Here is a 26,523-nt window from a genome sequence, read left to right as displayed (position 1 = left end):
CCAGGTTACACTTATTACAAATGAAAAGATTTTATAATCACACAAATATTATGACATATTTAAGACAAATGCTAACTTTTTTAAGAAAAATCGTGATGAGTTAAATTATCACATCAATTAAAACAAAGAGGTACTCTTTTCATTTTTATGACTCATTTCCCTTAATATACAAAAAGAAAAAATACAATTGACTAATAAGGAAATGTTTGCAAAATAATATTTTTTAGTACAAATTGGCTAATAAGGAAATGTTAAGGGGCAGAATAATCACAATCTCAAACAAAAAATTACCTAATTAGACAAATAACTCAGCGATTTTGTCGGTGTGTCGTGTCATGACACTAATTTCCTATCACTAAAATATTCAGTGAAGTAACCAAAATGCGCCTAGTGTGTATAACACCAAGATTCAATAGATTCAACCTGTCCAAGTCAGATTCTCAATTACACAACATGACCTGCGCATTTTAGCAAACACCCTTGTAGTCCGCTAATTATGAAACTTTACATCTGACTCAAAAAATTAGGAAATCGAGCACCTTTTAGAAATAATGCTAAAATCCATTTTGAGCTAAAGGGTTCTTAATCAATCTTCAAGTTGCATGAGGTAAAGCAATTATTATTTTATATACAAAGCTTCTGTATGTATTGATTTATTCATCATTTTACCATTAACACCATTAATGCTTAATTCAAGATTTGTCCAGATCTATAAATTCTTGGCTTTATTTTGTTAAAGTTTACATTTTTTGTACACCCTTTACTTTTATTTATGGAGTTCTGTTCTTTAATGTTGTATATTTTGAAGTTTTTTTTATGTCTTTGTGCTTTAGGCCTTGGAGTTTTTATGAAGTTTTGGCTTTGTTTTGTCAAATTTGACATTTTTCGAGCACCCTTTACTTCTATTTGTGGAGTTCTGTTGTTTAATGTTGCATATTTTAAAGATTTTAATGTCTTTGTGTTTTAGGCCTTAGAAGTTTTTATGAATGCTTGGCTTTATTTTGTCAAAGTTTTCACTTTTGAACACCCATTACTTCAATTTGTGGAGCTCTATTATTATATGTTACACATTTTGCAGACACTAATGCTTGCATCAGGCTAGGCTATCTACATCATCCCTAGGGGTGCGACACTTTCCCGGACCCTACATAAATGCTAATGCGTTGTGCACCGGGCTGCCCTTTTAGAGTTTTTATGATTTTTTGGCTTTGTTTTGTCAAATTTAACATTTTTCGAGCACCCTTTACTTCTATTTGTGGAGTTATGTTGTTTAATGTTGCATTTTAAAGATTTTTATGTCTTTGTGTGATTATATGAACTCCTGGCTTTAATTTGTCAAAGTTTACATTTTTCGAGCACCCTTTACTTCTATTTGTGAAGTTCTGTTCTTAATGTCTTTGTTTTTTAGGCCTTAGAGATTTTTGTGAACTTCTTTCTGGTGATTGTGATTGGAAAGAGTGTAATATGGCGGGGCGGTCGCCAAGTTTGCTGTCCCGTAGTGGAAGTTTTAGGCCTGAAAATCTGGGGCAAAATGCATTGGCAATGATAGGGAATCTCTGTTTCACTATATTTGTAGTTGGGGTTTTGATTTTCACTATAATTGCCGCAACTTATGAGCCTGAAGACCCTTTATTCCACCCTTCGACAAAAATCACTAATTTCCTTACATCTAAATCCGATGCCACATTCAAAGCTGATGACACTGTTATGAAGACTGGTGAGGACTTTATTGGTGCAAATCAGACAGCATTTGCTACCTTTATAAACCTAACAGATGTCGACGTTTCGCTCCCCGCCACTGATAGTGGCATTGAAGGTAATCTTGATTGTCAGGGAAAAACTGATGAACCCATTGATTGCACTGACCCGGATGTGTTTCATTTGTTAATGAAGGCTGCCATTGAGAAATTTAAGGATATACATTTTTATAGATTTGGGAAGTCGGTCCGTGGATCGAATGATAGTTCCTGCCACATGGCTTGGCGATTTAGGCCTAAGGAGGGAAAGACTGCTGCATTTTACAAGGATTACCGCGAGTTTGTGGTTTCTAGGTCGGAGAACTGTACGCTTAGTGTGGTTAGCATTGGTGATTATCATTCTGGTGGGAATGCTCGGAAAAGGAAGCGAAAGAATAAGGACAAAACTTCAGGTAAGTTAGATGAGGGATTTGAGAAGGCAGCGGCCAAGGTAGGGGGACAAAATATTGTTCTTCCCGAGGTCGGTGAAGCTGTGAATGACTCACTTCCTGTGGTGGAATCGGAGAGTTCGTTCAGTCGTGGGAAGTATTTAATTTATCATGGAGGTGGGGATAGGTGCAAGAGTATGAACCATTATCTCTGGAGCTTTATGTGTGCGTTAGGCGAGGCACAATATTTGAACAGGACGTTGATAATGGACTTGAGCATTTGTTTATCCAAGATATACACTTCATCAGGTGTAGATGAGGAAGGAAAGGATTTCAGGTTTTACTTTGACTTTGAGCATTTAAAGGATTCGGCATCAGTTCTTGATCAGGAACAGTTTTGGTCTGATTGGGAAAAATGGCACCAAAAAGATGGATTAACTCTCCATCTCGTAGAAGATTTTAGAGTTACACCCATGAAGTTATCTGGACTGAAGGATACCTTAATCATGAGGAAGTTCGGTAACGTGGAACCAGATAATTACTGGTACAGGGTATGTGAAGGTGAGACTGAATCCGTTGTTCAACGGCCGTGGCATCTGGTATGGAAGTCAAGGCGACTGATGGATATTGTTTCGGCTATTGCTTCAAGGTTGAATTGGGATTACGACTCAGTTCACGTTGTGAGAGGGGAGAAGGCGAGGAACAGGGAATTATGGCCACATCTTGCTGAAGACACTGCTCCGGAGGCTCTTCTCTCTAGCTTGCAAGACAAGGTTGACGATGGAAGGAACCTGTATATCGCGACAAATGAGCCCGATACATCCTTTTTTAATCCTTTAAAGGATAAATATTCCACACATTTCCTCAATGACTATAGAGATCTCTGGGACGAAAACAGTGAATGGTACGCGGAGACAGCAAAGCTTAATGGTGGGAGTCCTGTCGAATTTGATGGTTACATGAGGGTTTCAGTAGATACAGAAGTTTTCTTGAGGGGTAAAAAACAGATTGAGACGTTTAATGATCTCACTAAAGACTGCAAGGATGGGATCAATACATGCACTTCTTCCAGCTAATCCATGTACGTCTCTATGTCTTAGGAAATTTTTGGTATTAGTTTCTTTTCTGAAAAGTAAAAATTGTTTCATTAGCTTGTACCTCTTCAGTTTTGTTATAGACGTCTGATTCACACTTGCACATCCTTCATTTGGTAATCAAAATGTTATTTGTGTTCCTATCTTGGATCGCTGTCCCTACCTACTGTTTGATTGCTATCTTTTCGCTTCGGTCTTGTTAATATCTTATTGTTGCTATTGCTTGTTGCCGCTGCTTCTTTTCATCTTTTTTTTTTAGCCGTGGGTCTAATGGAAATAACCTCTCTACCCTTCCAGGGTAGGGGTAAGGTCTGCGTACACCCTACCTTCAATAAAGTAATGCTATTATTCAAGTTGTTAACATAAAGAGGATCATGCAAAAGGAAAATGAAGTTCTTACTTTTGCTGTGTTATTAAGATGGGCAGATTGTCTAAAGTGCATCTTCTCATTTCTTAAGGAATTAGAATCCATTGTAATTATTGGCATTTGTCTCTCAGTACATTATAAACTCTCTGAAGAGGTGGATTTGAAGCTGTAGCTGAAAATAACAGGAAGTAGTTACCCATCTTTTATTGTGCTAAAAGAAGACATGAGACGACGACGACAACAACAACCCAGTATAATCTCACAAGTGGGGTCTGGGGAGGGTAGTGTGTACACAGACCTTACCCCTCCCCTCTCCCCTGGTGGGGGTAGAGAGGCTGTTTCCGATAGACCTTTGGCTGAAGATAAAAGAAGACATGAGAAATCCTATTAATAACTATGTGCTATGGCTTTTAATGACAAACTCAATATCTCATACATCAACTTCTTTATCATGCGAAAGAGCAGCATATGGCGGACTCCAACAACAATGACGAAACTAGAAATTTTGCTAAAGGTGTTCGATGTTTAATGTATATGTACAAGAAGTAACTTTTGACCTATATACATAATACAATTTTCTATTTGCACAGTATAATTTTCGAATGAAGGGTGTTCAACTGACCATCCTTCCCTCTATGTGGCTACGCCACTGTCCAGTGACAGAAGGCGCTCTTGTCCAGGTTGGCTCGGGGAAAGGCAAATATAGACTGCATTACTTCCTTATTGGAGAGGCTGCTTCCAATATACGAACTCTTGTCACCTGTAGAAATGCCAATACTTCTCCGTTGCTCCAAGGTTCGCCTTTGCATCAAAGAAAAATATTTGATAAAATCTGCAGTTTTTGGAACTTTGATGGTTTTCTGTGGAATTCCGAGTAGTTATAGCCTTTATCTTGAACTTGAGATAAGAAAGGATAAAAATGAGGCCTAGTTACCTATTTGTATTGCAAAGAACCAGTATATTGAGTGATGAATCCAATCACTTGAGAATTTGCAAACACCCCCCCCCCCCTTTTCTTTTTTGATAAGGTAAATTAACGTCCAAATCATTTGTGTCTGAAATGTCATTTTATTCTATTTTTGACAATTTGTGTATGTGAGATTTTTTGTATAGGACAGGCTAATAGATGTGGTAGGAATTATCTGAAATCTACTGGTCTGATTAATCCGAATTCAATTCTTTTCCCATACTACTCCCCTCACCTGACAAGCTATTCCTTCCTACCTTATTATACAATGGCGACGCCTCAATCCCAAATTGGAATTTATTATATCAATTCTCGCTGTTCATTTTATGTGTTAAGTATAGTTAGATGAGCACATCCCAACACATTTTATATTGTGAAGATTTATCATAAATTAACTAGTTTTATGTCGGCCGTCAACCTACTACAATCCACGTCAAATAAAGGAAAAGGACCATTTATTCTCAAAGTATATATAAGTTGACGTCAAATAAAGGAAAATGGCCATTTATTCTCGAAGTAAATATAGGAAGACGAGGACGTAAAGTGAAAAATGCATAAAAAAATTTCTTCTTTCTTTTTATCCCATGGAAATTTTCTTCTTTTGGCTAATGATATAGTGACAACTAATAGTAGAAAATTGATAAAGAGAAAAAGAGGAATAATTTTTATAGCTTTAGCAACTTTCCACTATCTTAAAATCATTTCTAGTTTGCATCTATAATGACAAATATGCAAAATGAGGAGTTCCTTAACAAAATAATTCACTTTTGTTTTTCTCAATAAAATTTGCAAATTCTAATCAAATATAGAATTTCGCAATCAGTGTCTTTTTGAGTGAGATTAATAGGATCTTATTGACTGAATACATAAATCTGGCATTACTGGAATAATAATTAAGAAAATTTAGAAAAATACTTGATATGCATTCAAAGAAATATATGAAATAATGAAAATAAAGATTCCTAAATTTGATGTAAAACATGTATAATACACGGAGAAGAATTTTTACAATTCCATATCACCTAAAAAATAATTATAATTAACGGTCCGTAAAAAGTGGGATTAGGAACCTGAAAAATAATGTACTATGTAACTGCTATAAAAAGTTAAAATATACTGATAATATTCTTAAAACTTTTAGCGTGTATAAGTTAAATCCATACAATTATAATACAAGATTTATTTAAAATAGAAAAATAGTGGTGTAGAAAAAAGAAAAGAGATCAACCTCAGAGTGAGGCAAGGATCTGGAGAAAACCTCAAATCTCAAACTAAGAAAGAGTCAAATACGGAAAGGAATTAGTTTTTGATTAACTAAAAGAGTCCTAATTAAACAATACAAAACATTCCTCTTCTCTCTCTCTTTTCTTCTTCAATTTCCTTTCATATAGGAGTATAATATTTTCATCTAATTAACCCCTTTTTGCATCTCACATTCTCCAGCCTTTGTATTTTCCAGGTATTAAATTAACTTTTCAATATTCCAGTTCTATTTTTTGTTTATTTATTCTTGTTTTGATTTTTATATCTCTTGGTCCTTTTAATTTCTTTGTTATTTTTTCCGTCTTATAATTCCCTTGTGAGACGGGCTTAAATGGAGTATATAGATTGTGAAAATTCATATAGCCAATTCTAACTTGTTTAAAAGGGAGGCGTAATTTTCATGTTCCTTATTTTTCTTGGCAATATTCTGAAGATGGGAGTTGTATTCTTACAATCTCTTCCCTTTCCTTCTGAAGTGTTATGAGAAATTTTCTTGATGGCAACATTATAAGATTATATGGTGTGCTGACTCGGATCCTTAAAAAATGCATGGATACTCCATCAGATAATTTTAACTCTTTTACCATAGTTTTCATATTTTTCTGTCAAACTGGAGAAGATCGGTAAGAAAATCAAAGAGAAGAAAACACATTTTCAAGATAGGATTTAGTATCTACTGAATTCGATGCTTCCAGTAAGATTTATCTAATGAATTTTAATCAACAACAACAACAAATTCAGTGTAATCTCACATAGTGGTGTTTGGAGGGTAGTATGTACGCAAACTTTACCCTGCCTCTCGGAGATAAAGGGGCTATTTCTGATGAATTTCAATCATTCCGGTACAAACGAAAGAAAAAAGAAGAAGGAATGACATCTACAAAATAATACATCAATCTCTTATTTTGAGACGGACTAATTTTGTTTGTGCATCAATGTCATACAAATTGAACTAAAAGGGACAGCCCGGTGCACAAAACATCTCGCATTTACGTGGGATTGGGGAAGGGCCGCGCCCCTAGGGGTGTGATATAGACAATCTATCCTAATGCAAGCTTTAGTGTCTGGTTCCATGGCTCGAACCCGTGAACTAGGATGTTTAATTCAAGAATCAAGATTTCACATGACACATAAGAATATTCATGCATAACATGACCCCACCCTACTCTACCTCATAGTCGATCCAGAATTTCTTGTTCATATCTATTAATTTCTTCTGCAGAATCTGCTGAAGGATGGCTGAACAACCACAACCAACTATGGCTGAACAATCAGTTCACAATATTGAACAAACTAAGAAGAAGAAATTAAATCTACCACATATATGCCTCGAGGCAGTGAAGAACTCACCACCATTACCATCCTCGACGCCTTCTTCACCGTCAGCATTGCGGAAGACATCAAGTGTAAGGTACAGCTGCTTGTGCTCACCAACTACACATGCAGGTTCTTTCAGGTGCAGATACCACAGGAACCCTGCGCTGACTCGCACTAGCATGTCAGTTGGCTCGAAACTCTCTGAGTTGGCTACTGGAAAGCAATGTTGCTCAGATTCTCCGAAAATGTCATCAGGCACATGTCGGATCCTCCAAAAGTAGTGCATTTTTGGAGGATCCAACATAAATGCGGTAGCATTTTGGAGAGTTCGCGCAACATAGCTGGAAAATGACCGACTCATAGCATGTTCAGCACAGGGTAGCTTCACCAATTAAGGCTCTCTCACAGATGAAAAGCATTAAGCATCTAATAATTTGCTTTGTAGCTGTCCTTTCATAATATTTTATCTTTTTTACTTACTCATTAAGAACTGTGTTAATTGATAACTGAGATTGTAAATTGATGAAGAATGATAGGTTGTGTATCTATATCGTGGTTGATTCTTAGTTAAATGGTTGCACATGTTTCTTTTATACAATTCATAAACCCCCACCTTTAAGATAACCAAAAAAGAAAAAGGAGTGTTTTACCTCTTTTCTTGGTTGCTGCAGTCAAAAGGAAGAAAATATGAAGCAACTTTGTTAGTGCATTGGTGTAACTGGTAAAGTTGTTGCCATGTGACCAGGATGTTACGAGTTCGAGCCGTGGAAACAACCTCTTATAGAAATGGAGGATAAGGCTGTACGCGTACAATAGACTTGTGGTCCGGCCCTTCCCCAGATTTCGCACATAGCGGGAGCTTAGTGCAGCGGGCTGCCTTTTTTAACTTTGTTAGTGCATTAAAAAGAAAGTTAAAAGAGAAGCAAATCAAGCTTAAACCAAAAACAAATATATCAAGAAGATGCATTTTACTTGAACCTGAAAATTCCTTTTCAACCTTCTTTGTTCACCTTTTTCTGGTGATTTTCATACAAAGAAACTATCAGAATCATGTGAGATTTCACTCTATCTAGCAAATTGAGAGATACAATTGCCTTAGTTTGGTTGTAGAAGATTGAACATAAGAGACAGCTTCGGTAATATATGTACAACAATGTATAAGTTCTTGGTCACACCAAAGAGACCCGTCACTCAGAGAGGACGCAAAGCATCACAAATATAACCAGCTATAGGACTACATTATGTACAACAATGTATAAGTTTTTGGTCACAACAAAGAGACCCGTCACTCAGAGTGGACGCAGAGCATCACAAAATATAACAAGCTATAGGACTACATTGCGCCAAAGATCAAGCATCCACATACTCAGCTTGTACACACTACTAAGCTGTACATAAGAACATCCTCAAAAGGATGAAGTGGCATCATAAAACACTTAATCTCACATTGGACATGTATCGTCCTCTTGTTCGTGAGGCATCATGTGTTTCCTGCAAAGAGGGCAAGTTACATGCCAATACTTGAGCCACTTCTCTAGACACAGCTTATGGAAAACATGGCCACAGGAGAGACGGTTTATCTCTGTGTCAGGCTCGAATTTAGTCAGGCACACAGAGCATTCTTGCTCAGGGTGGTTAGAGATACACACCGAGTCATAACGAAATGCAGGTGTTCGGCTTCTAAACTCCTCCATGTATGACTCTGATGGGCTTCCGCGGCATTCAAATGATCCTTCAAAAGAATAATCTTCCCATGATGCGATATGGATGCCAATAACGTGAAGGATCGATCGGACTATCTCCTTGACAATGGAAATAGATATGGCTGTGTTTACAAGAATCACACACAGTACTCCTGCATCTGCTGGAGCTGGATATTGTGAGAGGCCCATATTGGACTGGAACCTAGTCAATGAATGAATACATCAACCACTAAAACAGAAACAAGGAAGACTAAATTGGTCCACGACAAAAGATATAATCCTTCCGTTTCAATTTATCTGACATATTTTCCTTATAAATCTGTTTAAAAAAGAATGATACATTTCTATATTTGAAAACAAAACTTTTTTATTTTACCTAATTTACCCTTAATGAGAAAGCTTTTATAATAACACAAATTGAAGGTCCCACAAAAGCTTTTACGCTTTAAGCTTTTTAAAGCACAAGTTTCAAATGTTTCTTTTTTTTCTTAAACTCTCTGCCGAATAAAGTTACACCACATAGATTGAACGGAGGGAATAATAGTGTAGCCCCATTGGGAAACACCATATTTATATAGGTAGAAGAAATACTCCAGATTTAACTAGAATTTCTACTGACAAAAGATCTTTTACACTATCAATCACTTAAAAGATAACTACAGGTAATTGCCTATAATTAATTGAATTAGTAACCTAGAAAATACAGCACGTAACGAACTACGACAAGTAAATTAACACCGATATAAGTTAAATTCTTTTCAAAATTGTCCATAATTTAGAGCCTTAAACACATCAAGTTATGTAATCAAAGAGAAAACCAGACAACATATAATCAAGTCAAGTAATATTATCTCCTTATAATCAAAAGTTAAGTAATTGACACAAAAGTTTACCTAATGTTAAAATGATGATTATTTCTTCAGAAACTTTTGGAAGAGCTCAATGTACTGAATTTGCACAGAACAAAGAAGCAACATATTAATAAGTTATATAATACAAAGAAAAATTTGCAGGTCAAAAACAGTGAGACAATCAAAGAAGACACATATTATTATTGAACAAAATATAAAGATCCAAGATAAAATTAACCATTTCCAAGTTCCAAGAAATATCATTTATATCATGTAGAAGGATTTTTTTTTTTTAAAAAAAAAGGAGAACCCAACATCAAATGAAAGCATAATCAGGTGAAAAATGAGCAGAAACAGAAGATTTATAAAAAAATCTTGAAATTTTTGAGATCTGATTACAAATCATACTAATTTCAAGCATAATTAGGTGAAAAAGAAGGCATTTTTTTCTTCTTCAAAACAACAGTTAAATAAGTAAAGAGGTTGTGAACCAAAAATAAAAAGAAAGAGATAAAAGGGTACCTAATATAATAGGTAGAGAAGGTAGAAGAACTTGACTTCTTGTTTTGCAAATAAAAGTAAGCAATTGTTTGTTATTATATATGTATTGTAATTGTAATTGTAATTTGCAAGAGCAGAAGGGACTTAAAGATTTTGGTAGAGGAGTAGTTCTTTTTAAGGGAGGAGTAGTTCTTTTTAAGGGTGGAGTTGAAAGAAGAGATTCATAGGATCCTAAAGGACTGGGACAGTGTTAATAAAGCTGATGATGTTCACCTCCAATGACTCTCTCCTATTTATACACACCACAAATTGTCTTGTTTTGGACGGACCAACAATAAAGTTATCTCATTATAACTTATAGGCCGTGGGTACTTGTATTAGGATATGCAAGAGGCGTTCTAGGTCATGAGTACTTGTATTAGGATATGCAAGAGGCGGATCTATATTATACTGAAAGAGGTTATCGGCACCAATAAAGTTCAACAAAAATTTCATGTATACATATATATGTCGTTAGAAAATAATGATATATTAGTAATAGGAACCCTCTATATAAAACAGATTTTGGTTGAATTTAAAAGTGCACCCCGACCTTCAAATCATGGGTTCACCTCTGGGGTAGGCTGTCTATATCAGCCCCTCTTGGAATGCAGTCATTTCCCGAATTCACCATGAATGCGATATGTTTCGTGCACCGAATTGCCCTTTAATTTGTCGTTTTCCTTCCTTCCATGTTTTCTTTATGGATTATAATATATCTTTTTTTTTTCCTTTACTTCAATTTTAAAATAATATTTTAATTCATCGAATCATAAAAATATTATGACATTTAAGATCACAAGTTCGATAGATACTTTTTTGTGTATGCTACTAATATTTGTTTTCTTTTTAAACATATTAACAGTATCATTTAAAATGAAACATAGCAAGTACTTACATTTAATATTATTCAAATTCTTAAACTCATATACGGGATCAATAATGAGTGTGGCCTAGGATAAATGAGAGTCTAAAGTTTTAGATTCGAGTCCTAAATTAAAGAAATTTTTTATAGGAAGCGCTTTCCTCTCTTAAATAGACGTTTACAACTAAATCATAGTCTTTCTTTATTATAAGTAATAATCTCTTTAGACCTCTTAGCTTTTACCTCACTATCTTCCACTTAAGTATGGTTATGCTCTTTTTTTTTCGTCAAACAACAAGAATAGAAATATTAAAATTAGGCTAAACTCACATTTGATGGCACTAAGCAAAAGTGTCATTGGCTGAAGTATTCTCATCTTTGTCATTTGGATTATTGCTCAATGTTTGAGATTTTTTATTAAATTTTTGCAACTTTTTAAATTTGAAAAATTGTCCATTTCACAGAAAAAAATTAGTAAGTTGCCTCATATAATGCTTTTCCAAATTCTGATATGATGATTTATCTTTTTTCTTAGAGTAGAAGCTCGGTTGACTTAAAGAGAATTGGGTACAGGTTCGAATGAACCCAGTTAGCTTTTGCGTAGACCATGTATTTATATTAAAAATTCATTAAATTTATTATAAATTTTTTATTACGAATTCAGTAACGAAGACGAGCTATAAATTTAATACTTATTCGGAACTCATAAACTTAAATCTTAGCCCGCCTAATATGTACCACAATATAACCAAAAGTTATTAGTGGATTTAACAAAATATCAACATAAGAGTCCAAGAGGAACACCTCTCTATTCCCTTCTCTCAATCTTCTTTAGATATTTTAGGAGGATTATACACATAAGGTCATTTCGGAATGTTCTAGAAATTGCGTTGTATTATCAAAACAAAGAACCAAAAGGAAAAGTGGAAGTGGTGAATTAGCACCAAATTAATCAATACGCAAATGATATTATTTAATTCACTAACAGTTTACGGATTTTTATATGTAATTTCGATTAAACATATTACTAAGCGTCCAGTGGTATAGTATGATGGATGAGATATATTTTTACACTATCTTTAACTAGACGTCTCATATAGAATCATGAGAACGAAGAAATCCCTCGTAGAAAGTATTTCCCCCCTTGTATTGTTGGATTGGAGTTAGGGTTTAAGACCATAAGCTATAAATTTGAGGAGAGAAATTCAAAAATAGTCAGATTTATAAGTAATTATTCAAAAATAGCCACGTTTTCAAAAGTAATCAAAATTTAGTCAATTTTTATGTAAAGACAAATTTGAACGAAAACATTTTTCAAAATCCGAAAAATACTCTAGTATATTATATATACTGGAGTTCCAGCATAAGTCCAGCATAATATAATGGAGTTCCAGCATAAGTAGGGGTGTTCACGGTTTCACGGAAAACCGATCCAAACCAAAAACCGAACCAAACCGATTTAAGTAAACCGATATTTTTCTTAATTTGAATTGGTTTTGGTTTTAAATTTGAAAAACCGATAATATTTGGTTTGATTTTGGTTCTATTTTAAAAAATCAAAAAATAAACCGAACCAAACCGACTAATTATATACAAAATTTAATAATTATTTATATACAATATAATATTTTTTTGTAAATAATTATAAATATTTTATGCATTTTAATTGTTATTTTGAATTTTGGTTTATCCTTTTATATCTTAAAAGATTGCCTAAGTCCAAAACAATAGGACTCGACCCATTTTCTTTTCATTAAGAGACTCTAATTCTCTAACCCTCCGCACATACTTTTGCCTAACAGAATAGTAAAGAATCTTTACACCATCAATTTAATTTGAATGATTTTACCATATTATCTATCCTATGTTTATGTTATCCACCCCAAAACTATTGCTTATAATTAGTTGTTAAGTAAGCTATGGTATAATTTTTTTTTACATTGTCAGCGAATAAAACTTAACTCGTTCTCAGATTATTTCGGAGCACAATTTCATGCATGACTTAGAGGGTGTTTGGCTAAGCTTATAAGCTGGTTAAACTGGCTTATAAGCACCTTTTGGCTTATCTATGCATGTGGTAAACACCCAAAGTGCTTATAAACTAAAATCCGCCATAAGTCATAAGTTGGTCACCCCCAACTTATGGTTTTAAGCTTATAAGTACTTTTAATTTGACCAAGGCTTTTACGAGTTTACCCTTAATAATATTTTCTAATTCACAAAATATTTTTTCCCAAAATAAATTTTCTAACTTTATTTTAATTCCATATTTGTTGTTTGTTTGTTTCTTTACAAAAGAAACTTTTTAATTTATAATCTTTTGTAAAGTTTTTAAGGATATTTTAGTCATTTTAATAAAAGAACAACTTATCAGCTTTTTTCTACCAAACACACCAGCTGCTTATTATCAGTTTCAGCACGTCTATCCAAACACGTAAATGCGTATTTAAACAATCAGTTTCAATATTTAAAAATGTTTTTCAGCACTTCAAGTTTATCAACTATTTACAATCAGCTAATCCAAACGGGCTCTTATAACCTTATGATTTCTAACTGAGCTCTATCAATGTTCATGAGATTTTCACACTAATTCAAATTAGTCATTGAATCAGAAAATTTCGAATGCCAAATTAATGACGAAAGAAAAAAAAATGATATTATTTAGAACATGTGATATTTTAGCTGAATTCCACATTGACAAAATACGAAAAATATGGTGAATACATAAGTAAACAAACTTTAGATCTTAGTAATACTTTTTAAATCCGTGCAGACTTAGACCAAAACGGATAGTATTCCAGTGGGCTACTTGATGGTACATATAATTGTTCCAACTCAAATTCATGCACGTCCATTTTGTCACCAATTATATATCCCATTTAAGCCATGGACCCATTTCTTTGTTCTACTCTCTTACGTGTCTATTCTAAGAAGAAACCTTCGCTCAATATAAGAGAAGATGTGTCTTTCCCAAAAATGACCCCCACAACCCTCTTCACTATCTTTTATCCAAGTGGCAACAAGAAAATTATTTCTTGTTTCTAAAACTTTGGACTAAGTACATAAAATGATAACATTATTAATCACTACTCCTTCCACCTCATATCATCGGTCGTGGTTATTAAAAATAGTTATCTTGAATTGTTTGTCATTTTAAAAGTTCAAAATAAAATTAATTTTTTTTTTTACCATTAATAATAATTATCTTTGAAGATTACAAACACTTGATCAATTATGACTAAAATATTAAAGAAGAAAAATTATATTTTAAAATATAAATAAGGGTAAGATAGTCAAAACATATCATATTTAATATTTTCTTAAGGAACGTGTAAAAGAGAAATACGGCGGATAATTTGAGACAGAGGGAATATAGTATATACAAGTCACGTCTCTATCAACTTTAGGGTTCAAAAAGAGGGAGAAAAAATCGTTATCTCAAACTTTCACTTCTTTTCGATTCTTTATTCCAATGATTCCAATCAAGAAATGAACAAGTAGAAGAAGATAATGTTTTATCCATTTGTACCAAAGGATTCTTCTACTACATATGCGAAACTTTGATCATCCCACTAAGTGTTATAATAATTCATATAAAGAGAATAAAGAAATATATCTTATTTGGTTGGTCTTAAATGGAGATACTTTTTGTGCATGTATACACTATGCTAGAAGGACCAAGATATATATATATATATATATATATATATATATATATATATATATATATATATATATATATATATATATAGCTTTTGTTTAGTAAATGGAAAGGTGGTGTTATCGGAAACTTTTACTATTTAAGTTATGATAGCCTCAGCGGGGTGGATTTAGAATTTGAAGTGTATGAGTTTCAGGGACGGATGTAGAGTGTGCTAGTTATGGGTTCAACTGAATCCATAACTTTCGAAGCGAAAGTAAAAGTTTATATTCAAAAATTCATTAAAATTACAAAATTAGTAAATATAAACCTATAACTTAAAAAATAGGGATAATGCATAAAATCCTCCCCGACCTATGACCATATTATCAACTACACACTTTTTCTTTTCGGGGGTCCTATTACCCTCCTGAACTATTTTAAAGTGTAATAAACACCACCCTAAGCGCTGACGTGGCGTAGAGAGTGTGCACACTCTCTTAAGGGCAAGTGGAAGTTACAAAAATAATTTTAAAATTGATTAACAGGTACACATGTCATCATTTGATTGGACATTACATAAAATTGATATAATGTGTTCAATTTTAAAAACCTTAAAACTTAAACTCATAGAGTTTAAATCCTGAATTCGCCTTTGATGAGCTCCTATCGTAATCTCAAAATAATATACAATAAAAATTGGGTTCACAATAATTCAAATATTTATATAAATATTTTATTTATTTCTTTAATAAAAATAGAGGAGTCTATGCAAAAGTTATTGAGTTCTCAAAAATTCATATATAATGCTTTAGAGCCACCAGTGAGTCTGACCACCAACTAGCGTTATGTGGAAGGAATAGAATCTTCTACTCTTTAACTAGTAATCTCTTATTTGAACCTTGATTATGAAAAATTTCTGTCAAAATAGTACGGTATAGCCAATTTTTGGATTGGTCAATCAAAAATAGCTATCGTTTACGAAGTCAATGAAAAATATGGAACGGGGGATCGCACCTTCAGCGAAGAAATAAGGTGACCAGCTGGAAGTTTTTGAAATCCCAACAATATTTTATATATAAAGCCATTATTTTGCTGCAACAGAGACCGGTCCCGTATAATATACGGGAGTTCGGTACATCTGTGTACGAACTCCAGCATATTATGCTGGACCGGTATACTTTGCTGACTCCTGTATAATATACGGGAGACTGGAGCACCGGTGCTCCAAACTCCAGTATATTATACTGGACATTTATACTTGCTGGAACTCACGTATATTATGCTGGAGTTCTAGTGTACTTATGCTGGAACTCCAACATATTATGCTGGAGTTCCAGCATAGTTATCCTGGAACTCCCGTATAATATGCTGAAGTTCAAGCATACTTATGCTGGAACTCCAGTATAATATACAGACATATTTTCCGGGTTTTGAACAGTGTTTTCGCTCAGATTTATCTTTACATGAAAAGTGACTAAATTTCAATTATTTTTGAAACTGTGGCTATTTTTGAATGACCAGTTATAAATCTGACTATTTTTAAATTTCGTTAAGGGCGAATTTTCCTTTAATGATCCTCATGCGGCGCGGATTGGGATCGGCTGAAGCCTTAAATCGGATACGTAAAATTTTAAAAAAAAAAATCCAAAAGAAAGTTATGTGGTCTGACCAACACAAAAGTTGGTACAATTTTTGGCAATTTATATGACCAAAATCAACTTGCTTCTCATCCACTAGACTTGCAGAATTAATTTTTTAATTTGGTGAATTCAACAATTGCAGACTAGTTAAACATCAATATCAGTTAAAAGCGTATCAACTATGTGCCCCAATATTATAAATATAAATAAGAAGTTCATAGAGCTAATATACAAAAGAATAAAAATTCATGACATTGGCAAATTAATATCTTAGGAGAATGAACAAATCTATAAGATTAATTTATCAAAAAGAACAATGCCTCACAAACTTAATTAAATGGATATGATAACATGATAAGTATGAATTAATAAAAGAAAATTAAAGTCAACAATCATGTTCTGTGTCTAAGCTGATCTCTTTCAAGAGCCTCTTTTATTGGATTTGACAAGCTCGATTACAAGGCTGAATATGATAATAAGCAATTAACATTCTATTATAATTACTGAAACATTCTTAAAGTTCTTCACAGATAATATAGATTTAAAAATATATTTACATGAAAAATATTAAATGGTGACAATGAGATGGAGAGGAGTTCCGGGGGGTCAGTTTTGTGAATGGTATCTCGAAAACAACAAAAATTTGTTAAAAATATACTGAATTGTTATATTTGTCAATCTGTCAATCTGTTATATAGTAATATACTGAATTGTCAATCTGTTTGTTATATTTGTTTTTGTATAATCTTGGGGCTTGGGCCGATTTGTGTGTACTTCAATTAATTTAATGGAATTATTGCTATATCTCACCAACAAATCTACTGAATAACTTTATCCATTAAAATTTGAACATATGGAAATAATTGAAGAATTAATACATTTCGTGCCTCTTTTATTACAACATGTCCCCTCTTTTATAGTATATTTTATTTATATATAGAGAGATTAGAAAACTGGGAAGTTATAAAGATTAGCTGTGGTATGCATGCAATTGGAAAAATCAAGCATTAACTTTGATTAATTCATCTTTACCAAATTAAAATACAAGTAACACTACTTCTTCCGGTCCAAAATAAATGATTTTTTGGTCTTTTTTTGTGGTCCAAAATAAGTAATCTTTTTAAATTTCAAGAATGAATTAATTATTTTTTTCCTACATTGCCCTTGGAGTAAATAGTGTTGGAGTATTTATGTGAAGAGATAGTAAAGGTTAATATAGTTAATTTTATTGTTAATTAATATTAAAAGGTATATTTCTTAATCTGTATGAAAACAGCTAAAAAAATCACTTATTTTGGACCGTAGGGAGTATTAAAAAAAAAGAATATAAGGATTTAATCAAAATTTCACATCAGTAAGGCATTGACTACAAAAGGATCATTAACCACTTGGCCTGCTGCTTTCCGGAGATTTCTCAAATATCTTCCTTTTTTTTTTTTTTAATTCTCAACTGGGATTCGATATCTGCATTGGAGCTTGGCTAAATCCGATATTTTATCGGGAAGCCCTATATTGAAGGGTAAAGCGCTCCTTAACAAAAATGATTGATTGATTTCATACTTAGAATTTGAATCCGAGATCTTTGATTGAGGAAAAAGGAGTACAAATATCTTCTCGTTCTTGGAACTCTCTAGAGTAATTCAAGAATTTTATGAAATCATATTGAATATCTTAATAAACAAATTAAACGTGTGATATTACGTAGTATCTTTTAAGCATTTCACGTAGAGTCGTCAAAATGGGCTTAGCCCCTAAGGCTAGTCCAACCCAGCCCGTTATTTTTGGTAGGGTTGGGAATAGAATTTTTTAGCCTATCTAAAACTGAGGCTTACAAGCCCGGCCTAAGTCAGTCCGCTGGCCCTTGAGGTTTGACCGAGGCTGGGCCTGGGCCAGCCCAGCCCGTGGGCTAAAAATTAACAAATTAATTAACTATTAAATATTTAATATTGAAAAAAGTAAAAACTAAAGGGAAAATGCATAAGTACCCCCCTGACCTATACCCGAATTCCCAACTATACACTTTTTCTTTGTGGGAATCCTATTACCCTCCTAAACTTATTTTAAATGGAGTTATCTGCACCCTAAAACTAGACAACCAAACTCTTGGCAAGTGGTGAGCTACACGCGCCCGCACATGTATTTTTAGTACTTTTTTTATTCTTTCTTCTTTTTCTTATCCTTTTTCTTATTTCTTATTATTCACATTTTTTTTGATTATTTCATTCTCTTTCTTTTTTATTTTGGTCACTGGCGGCATAAAATGGTGGTCGTCGTAATTTCACAAACATCATTTTTTCTGGCGACAGATTTTTATCCCGATCTAAGTGTTATATATATATATATATATATAAAATTTTTTTTTTGAAATTGTAATTTATGAGTGGGAGGAAGAGCAAAAGAAATAAAAATGAATATAAGCTGAGAAAACTTTTTCCAGTTAAAATTTCAATACATTATTTTTTTTCGGCGTGAGAAGGTTTTCCGATGATAAAAATTTTCCCCCCAAATCTGAGTGTATTTTGATTTACTTATGAATAGATCTTTTTAAGAGTTTAATTTGTGTGTGAAAAGAAAAAATGGAAGAAAAACGGTTAGACAAAGTCGCCGGTGAATGAATATCCACTGGAATTAGAGAAGAAACGAAAAAAAAAAAAGTAAAAGAAAAAAGACAAACAAAAAAAAAAAGGAAAAGGAAAAAAAGTAAGAAAAAATGGTAAAAAAGAATAAAAAATAATCTGAAAATTATTTTTTCTTGCTTCTCATCTCCTTTGGGAGAGTGAAATACACACATTCTGCCACGTTAGCGTTAAGGGTGCAAATAATTCTATTTTAAAATAATTTTAGGGGGATAATATAATTCCCGCAAAGAAAAATATGTAGTTGAAAATCCGGGTATAGGTCAGGGGGTACTTATGAATTTTTCCCTAAAAAAACTATTAACTATAATTGTGATGACCCAAAAGGTCATCACTTGATTTGCAAGTAAATTCTATATTCCGAGGCCTTAGAAGCCTCCTTTTCCTCACCTCGATTTGCGTGCACGATCACGGCGTATACCCGGAACGCTTTTATGTGGAAATTTGATGAAAATATTAATTTGGCCTTTAAAATTTAATTTAAGTTGACCTCGGTCAACATTTTTGGTAAATGGACCCGAATCCGTGATTTGACTATCCATGAGAGTCCGTAGAAAATATGGGAGTTGGGTGTATGCCCGAAATTGAATTCCGAGATCCCAAGCCCGAGAAATGAATTTTTGAAGATAATTATTTAAATGAAATTTTAAGAGTTTTTGGAAATTTTAATGTATTTGAAATTAATGGTATCGGGCCCGTATCTTGGTTTCAGAACCCGGTACAAGTCTTACATGGTGTTAGGATTGAGCCTGTAAAATTTGGTAAGAAACGGACTTGAAATGACGTGAATCGGACCCTCGGTTGTGAAATTTGAAACTTAAGTGTTCTTGAGATTTTCCTTTGATTTTGATGCTAAATTCGTTGTTAAAGCTGTTAATTTGGCGATTTGATCGCACGAGTAAGTCCATATGATGTTTTTGAATTAGTATGCATGTTTGGTTTGGAGCCTCGAGGGCTCAGTGATTTTCGGATAGATGTTGGAAGATTTTTATACTTGGGAGAGTTGCAGAAATGTTGTTTCTAATGCAAAGACATTCTGTGTTTCACGATCGCGAAGCCTTTCACGTGATCGCGAAAGGGAAATAGGGGCTAGGGTGAACTTGTTCTATGCGAACGCGAAGTAAGGGACGTGAATACGGAGTACTGGGGTGCTGCTCTACGCGAATGAGACTCTCGTCCCGTGAACACGTAGTGTAAAATGAGGGCTGGTGTGGGATGTTGTCGTTCTTCTACGCTAACGCGTACACTGGTCCGCGAACGCGAAGGTCAGGGGGCAACCCCTCGCGATCGCGTAGGAGGATTCGCGATCGCGTAAGTCCACTTTTGGCAGCTCTTCGCGAGACAGTGTTCTCATGAACGCGATGAACATTGTCGCCCAACTCTTTTAAACAGTAACAGAAACGGGAATAAACCATTTTTCTCACATCTCCTTCCCCAAAATCAGAACCTAGGCGATTTTTGAAGAGTAAAATCAACACCAAATCATAGGCATGTGTTCCTATACCCATCTCCTTCATTTTTCCATCAACGCCCATTAGATTTCTAGGCTTAAATATTGTTCTTCCATGGTAGAAATTGGGATTTTGGGTAGAGTTAGGGCTTTTTGAATAACTGAAATTTAGACCTCGTTTTGGGTTCGATTTTCGAAACTAATTACATATTTGGGCTCGTGGGTGAATGAGTGATTGGATTTTGGCCCGAACCTCGAGTTTCGACCAAGCGGGTCCGGGGGCGATTTTTGAACTTTTGTGGAAAATGATAGAAAACCTATAATTAAGCATTGGGTATGAATTCTTTAGCATTTATTGATGTAGTTTAAATTAATTTGGGCTAGATACAAGTAATTTGGAGGCGAATTCTAAAGAAAAAGTGGTGTTTGAGGCTTAAATTGTGTTCGTGGCATCGAGGTAAGTGTTTGGCCTAACCTTAGCTTGATGGATTAGGAGTTGTGTCTAATTTGCTATGTGTTAATTGTGAAGCACGACGTATAGGCATGGTGACGAGTATTTATACGTCGGTGTCAAGCATGCACGTGGGTCTATTGTTGTAATTGTTGCGACTCCGTTGAGATTTATTCATGCTTAATATGTTGATTATCATTGTTGGTTCCCTTGCCGGGATATTATTGTTTATGATATTGTCTCCCTTGCCGGGATATTATTGTTTATGACATTGTCTCCCTTGCCGGTATGTTATTGTTTACGATATTATTTTCCTTGCGGGGATATTGTTGTTATACTCTTGTTCCCTTGCCGGGATTCTTTTGTGATTGATGTTGAGTTGTAAATGGTATCGGGTGGCACGCCGCCACGGAAATATATGAAATGGTAGCGGGCTGCACGCATGCAACAAGATATATGAAATGGGAGCGGGTTGCACGCCTGCAACGAGATATATGAAATGGGAGCGGGTTGCATGTCTGCAACGAGATAAATGAAATGGGAGCGGGTTGCACGCCTGCAACGAGATATATGAAATGGGATCGGATTGCACGCTTGCAACAAGAAAGAAATGAAAGTGGATATTGTGTTTGTCTTCCTCATTATTGTTGGAAACTAAATTATGGTTTCTTTACATTCCTCTTTGGTACTTTGTTGTTATCTGATACTCCCCGTAGCATATTTTCCCCTCCATCTTTACTGTGAATATCTGCTTTTATTTTCTGTTGTATATGATTTAACTGCACAGGTTTATTTGGTAGTCTGGTCCTAGCCTCGTCACTACTTCGGCGAGGTTAGGGTAGACACTTACCAGCATATGAGGTCGGTTGTGCGAATACTACACTCTGCATTGTGTGCATATACTGGTACCAGAGCGTTTGCACCGCAGTGAGGTTGCTGCCTTCAGTCCAACAGGCGACCCGAGATAATCCTGCAGGTGTCCGCGGGCCTTGGTGTCTCCTTCTATCATTTCTTTTCCGTTTTTACTTATTCAGAGATAAATTCGTGTATTTCTATTCAGACTTTATTTGTAGTAATCTTAGACAATCTGTGAAATTGTGACACTAAATTCTGGGTAGAGTTGTATTTAGACTTCTGCAGTTTATATTAAGTTAAATTATCAGATTTCGTCTTCCGCTTTGTTATTGATATTATTATTTTCGCTGTTTTGGTATGTTATTTTGAAATTATAAGGACTTAGAGACTTGTAAGGGGTAATTAAAACGGAATAGTTGTTTTGCTTAGCTTTTATTAGTAGGCGTCATCACGACTCCCGAGGGTGGAAAATTCAGGTCGTGACAATAATCCCCATTCCCCAACCCTAGATTGCTCATTTACCCTTCCATATCAACTAGAATTTACATTTTTAACATGCATGTAATATGACAAAATTAGTTTTTCTTTTGCTTAATTAATAACGAACTCGAAAAGTTTTAACGATAATAATCAATTTTCAAAAGAAAATATTACTTTAAGTGGCCAATGATCAGTTTAGATTACTTTAATATACTATTAATATTTAAACTGCTCTTTAGTATAGAAAAAAATCATTTTTGAATACACCAAAAAAAATTGACCACTAGTAAATTTCAGGAATTTTAAAAAATTTATGATCTATAATGATAAAATTAGCAAATGATATTAATCCTAAATTTAAAAATCTCACCATTCAAATTTATTGAAGCAATCCCTGAATCTGAGGAAAATGAAAGAAAAGCATTAAGAAACTATTCATGTAATTTTAAAAAAGAAGAGTTAGAAATATATAGAATTTGTATTTCAATTACAAGATTTCTCATCAAATATCAAGCTTTTTTTTACGCTCTAAGCAAACAGAAGTTATTTACATGATTAATCGATTATGTCACTAAAAAATATTTAAGGATTTAAAGAAATTTTTTTTTCTTAAAAAAAATTGAAGGGTCGGCCCGGCCTAGCCCGCGGCCCTCTTAGGGATGGGTTTGGCTGGCCATTTTAAGGCCCGTTCAAGTGGCGGGCCGGCCCGTCCTATCCCTCCAAATTAAAAGCCGGCGAGGCTTGGGTTGGGCTGACCCGTTTTGACAGCTCTAATTTCAAGATACACATATGGGTTTATCATACACTAATCTTTAATGGGGTATTATCTCTTTTAGCCCATGCCAGAAACTAATTATATTTGGTAGTGAGAAAATGTATAAAATTTGTAATTTTTGTATATAACATACATAATGTATATATATAAAAAAATTTATATATTTATTCGGCTATTATTTTGAGAATGGCTATACAATGTCATTTTTCCAATCTTTAATATCGCGTCAAATTATTTAAATTATTTTATTTAAAAAAGTAAATTCTTATGTTATTTAATACTGTTGAAGGGTGTGTTCATCTAATTTAAAATTTAAACTAACTGAACTATAGTAATAAATCGATATAAGGGCAGCCCAGTGCATTAAGTTCCTGTTATGTGCGGTGTTCGGGAAAGGGCCGAACCACAAGTGTCACGACCCGAATCAGAGGGCTGCGACGAGCACCCGGTGCTTTACTCAACCGAGTACCAACATAACATATCTTTCTTATCATACTATCATGAGTAAATGAGCCAGAAAACCGGTCATGAGATAACAAGAATAAAACATAAGGGAATACTCAACATATGAAGACCCAAAATGATATACAAACTTATATATGTGACATACGGGCCTATAAGGCCGACATGACCATTTGTAAACTCAAAACATAGGCCGACAAGGCCATACAAGTGTCCCTACACCTGACATCTGTCTACAAGCCTCTAAGAGTACATAAAATCATAAAGATCGGGACAGGGCCCCGCCATACCAATCAATACATATCCAAAGCATACTGACCAACTAGGCAACTCCGGAGCAAGTGGAGTGCACCAACACCTTCGCTGAGCTGATAGCCTACTAGGAGGACTGTCAACCTATCAATCGGGACCTGCGGGCATGACACGCAAGCATCCCCAGGCAAAAGGGATGTCAGTACGAATAAAGTACCGAGTATGTAAGGCAGGAAAGCATAAACAAGAACAGTAATGTAAAGAGAGATAGAGGAGATACAACCTGTAACATCTGAGTGCCTCTGGGGGCTACTGACATGAAATGCATAATACATATATATACATGAACTTTTTAAAAACATTCGCCTCTGTGGGCATCATCATCATCATATCGTACCCGGCCTCAAAGAGGACTCAGTAAAAACGTACCCGGCCATCATAAGGCTCGGTAGAATCGTACCTGGCCACGTGGAGCTCGGTAAACCCAACTGATCAGTGGTTGCACAATAGGTGCCATACCCGACCGACTATAGCGCGGCTCGGTAGAGTAAAATAGATACTATATATAATGCATGCTAGACTCATAGAATCACGTTCTAAACCTTTTAGAGTGACTTAAGGTCATTATGGGCATCCCCACCATCAATATGAACCTTAGTAGGATTTAAGGATCATACACACTTGTTTAGAATAACTTTATAAGGAAAGAACAACATGGACAACCTTAGTTTCTAGGAGTAGATCAGTTATAAATTAGCGTACCGTTTATGTTCATGTCACTTTAGATCATGCCAAAAGAAAGAAGTAAGTGCCTTAACATACCTTGTATATTCTTCCCAACCTCAAGCTATGCCATTTCACGGCTCCTTAGTCTACAATAAGAGAAATGACACTCTTGTTATCGTTTAAGCGTCGTAACTATTATGTATCGACCACAACATATTTTACAATGAAATGGACAGAACCTCCCCTATATATATGACTTCACACTAGTCAAAACAATCACAAACAGCCCAACATACCCCTATCACTTCATACACAATACGACAACCATAATAGTGTCAACCAACCCGAAAATGTTACGACGAACGACCAACAAACAACCTTGTCATTATGTGGTGTTTCTCCACAACCTTCCTCCTCTCAACTCCATAAAAATATTAGTAAAAGAGTCAACCCAATACCAACACGAAACAGACCAAAAATATTCCCACAAGTTCATCAACTCAAAAATAATTTTTCAGTTTACTTAAACACGTTTCGACTTGTCTTTTCTTTCAAATTGGGAAATACAACCAAAAGTACATCATTATACCTCTTATCCAATAAACCAGCCATGAATTCAACTTAAAAATAAGTTTACAACCAGCCAACCATTACACAAGAACAAACAACATACCATTCTTTCGAAACTAGCTAGGTCTATTCTTTACGATCGAGTTACAACTCGCAAACGCATAGATAATGGAAGGAGAAGCATAAACTTACATTGTACTGAGTATAACCCACGAAACCTGGTCCTTTTTCATCAAAAATAAGTTCCTCAACACGGCTGCAAAAAGGAGAAAGAGAAACTAGCAAGCTGTCCGGACTTTTCAGCACTAGAATCGCGTCGTAACACCCGGAATACCCTAGGGTTTGTGTGGGATTTTTGGGGAGGAGTTGCAGGGGTTCAATTAGGTTTTCTTGGTCTGAAAGATAGGTGAAATAACTGAGTTTATAATCCCTTAAAAGTCCCCTCTTGACCGACTTAGTTGAGGCCTCTCTTTTTGGCAAGTAGGTGATGCACCTACTTGTCACCTACTAGCTGCGCGGTCTCGCAAAAATGTGAATATCTCTATACTCCGAGATCGTATTGATAAACGGTTTAATGAGTTGAAAACTAGACTCATAGATCTTCAATTTCATATGTAGATCATCCCTTGATTCAAAGTATGTTGGGAGAAAAGCTCAGCTACATTTAACCTAAGTTTCAACTCATTTTTGAATGTAACTTGTGATGACCTTTTCCAACTTTTGTTCCACAACTTGCTTGACTTAAAAACATAACACACGACTATCATACGACTAAACTAACTCATAACATAACCTCATAATCATGTTAATCACCCTTGTCTCACCCCAAAAGTATAGGTTATAACATTCCAAACTTGTCGACATTCGACGAAACTTATTTTTTTTTAATTCATTTAGCGCCTAAGCTTTCCAACCCTTTTGGTACTCGTTATTCATGATCATAAAGATTTGTAACCTCCATTATAAAAGGATTAACTTACTTTACGTACTTTCAAAGTTGATCTCATTTCTGAGCTTACATCAATTGATTTACGGATACTCTAACATACGAAAACATAGGGTGTAACAACAAGGGTCTATTGTACGCAACTTTATCCTATATTTCTGCAAGAGACTGTTTTTACAGGTCTAACTCGAGACCTCCTGGTCACATAACAACAATTTTACCAATTACGTCAAGACTTCCCTTCAGTAATAAATCGATATAATTTGTCCAAATTCTTGCATACATTATTGTATAAAAGAAGTCGAACCAACATTCAAAATTCAAGAACCATGCCATTCTTTTGTAAAGCTTAAAGTAGTCACTGGAGATTTCGGGTTCGAGCTCTTTGTATGAGTCATCTTTGTTTAGGAACATTTTTTCTTTAATTTGAAATTTTCAGCATGAATTTGAATTTTATCGAACTCTAATACATATAGCGGACATCAAGCGTAAACAAAAAAAGGTTGAGGTAGTCTGCCATAAAATTTTTAGCCAAAGTTATAGGA

General features: G+C 34.6%; 2 protein-coding genes and 2 long non-coding RNA genes across 5 annotated transcripts; 2 read left to right on the top strand and 2 right to left on the bottom strand.

The window, feature by feature from the left end:
• The first annotated feature begins 496 nt into the window (after window positions 1-496).
• LOC104227277 (uncharacterized) lies at window positions 497-4,575 on the top strand. 2 transcript variants are annotated; one of them, XM_009779499.2, is made up of 3 exons: window positions 497-607; window positions 1,409-3,206; window positions 4,244-4,575. In XM_009779499.2, exon 2 carries the CDS (start codon window positions 1,465-1,467, stop codon window positions 3,199-3,201), a length of 1,737 nt encoding a protein of 578 aa, XP_009777801.1. In that variant the 5' UTR covers window positions 497-607; window positions 1,409-1,464; the 3' UTR covers window positions 3,202-3,206; window positions 4,244-4,575. The 2 variants fall into 2 exon arrangements, with proteins under 2 accessions (XP_009777801.1, XP_009777800.1); XM_009779498.2 differs by lacking the exon at window positions 4,244-4,575 and adding an exon at window positions 3,718-4,204.
• Window positions 4,576-5,884: 1,309 nt separating this feature from the next.
• On the top strand, window positions 5,885-7,717 carry LOC104227275 (uncharacterized). Its single transcript, XR_011400522.1, has 2 exons — window positions 5,885-6,012; window positions 7,039-7,717. It is a non-coding gene; the product is annotated as an uncharacterized lncRNA (long non-coding RNA).
• An 858-nt stretch (window positions 7,718-8,575) lies between these two features.
• Window positions 8,576-9,025, bottom strand: LOC104227274 (probable E3 ubiquitin-protein ligase XERICO). The gene has a single exon (XM_009779495.2). It carries the CDS (start codon window positions 9,023-9,025, stop codon window positions 8,576-8,578), a length of 450 nt encoding a protein of 149 aa, XP_009777797.1.
• A 14,577-nt stretch (window positions 9,026-23,602) lies between these two features.
• LOC138872138 (uncharacterized) lies at window positions 23,603-25,439 on the bottom strand. The gene is made up of 3 exons (XR_011400574.1): window positions 25,225-25,439; window positions 24,559-24,608; window positions 23,603-23,894 (listed from the first exon to the last, which is right to left on the bottom strand). It is a non-coding gene; the product is annotated as an uncharacterized lncRNA (long non-coding RNA).
• Between the last annotated feature and the right edge of the window lie 1,084 nt (window positions 25,440-26,523).

Source organism: Nicotiana sylvestris, chromosome 6, assembly GCF_000393655.2.
Source record: "Nicotiana sylvestris chromosome 6, ASM39365v2, whole genome shotgun sequence".
NCBI classification, from domain to species: Eukaryota; Viridiplantae; Streptophyta; class Magnoliopsida; order Solanales; family Solanaceae; genus Nicotiana; species Nicotiana sylvestris.
This window is presented reverse-complemented; position numbering and strand designations above follow the sequence as displayed.

What these genes read in the sequence shown, in the direction of transcription:
- LOC104227277 (XM_009779499.2), top strand. Translation starts at nt 1,465, where the DNA reads ATGGCGGGGCGGTCGCCAAGTTTGCTGTCCCGTAGTGGAAGTTTTAGG.
- LOC104227274 (XM_009779495.2), bottom strand. Translation starts at nt 9,025, where the DNA reads ATGGGCCTCTCACAATATCCAGCTCCAGCAGATGCAGGAGTACTGTGT.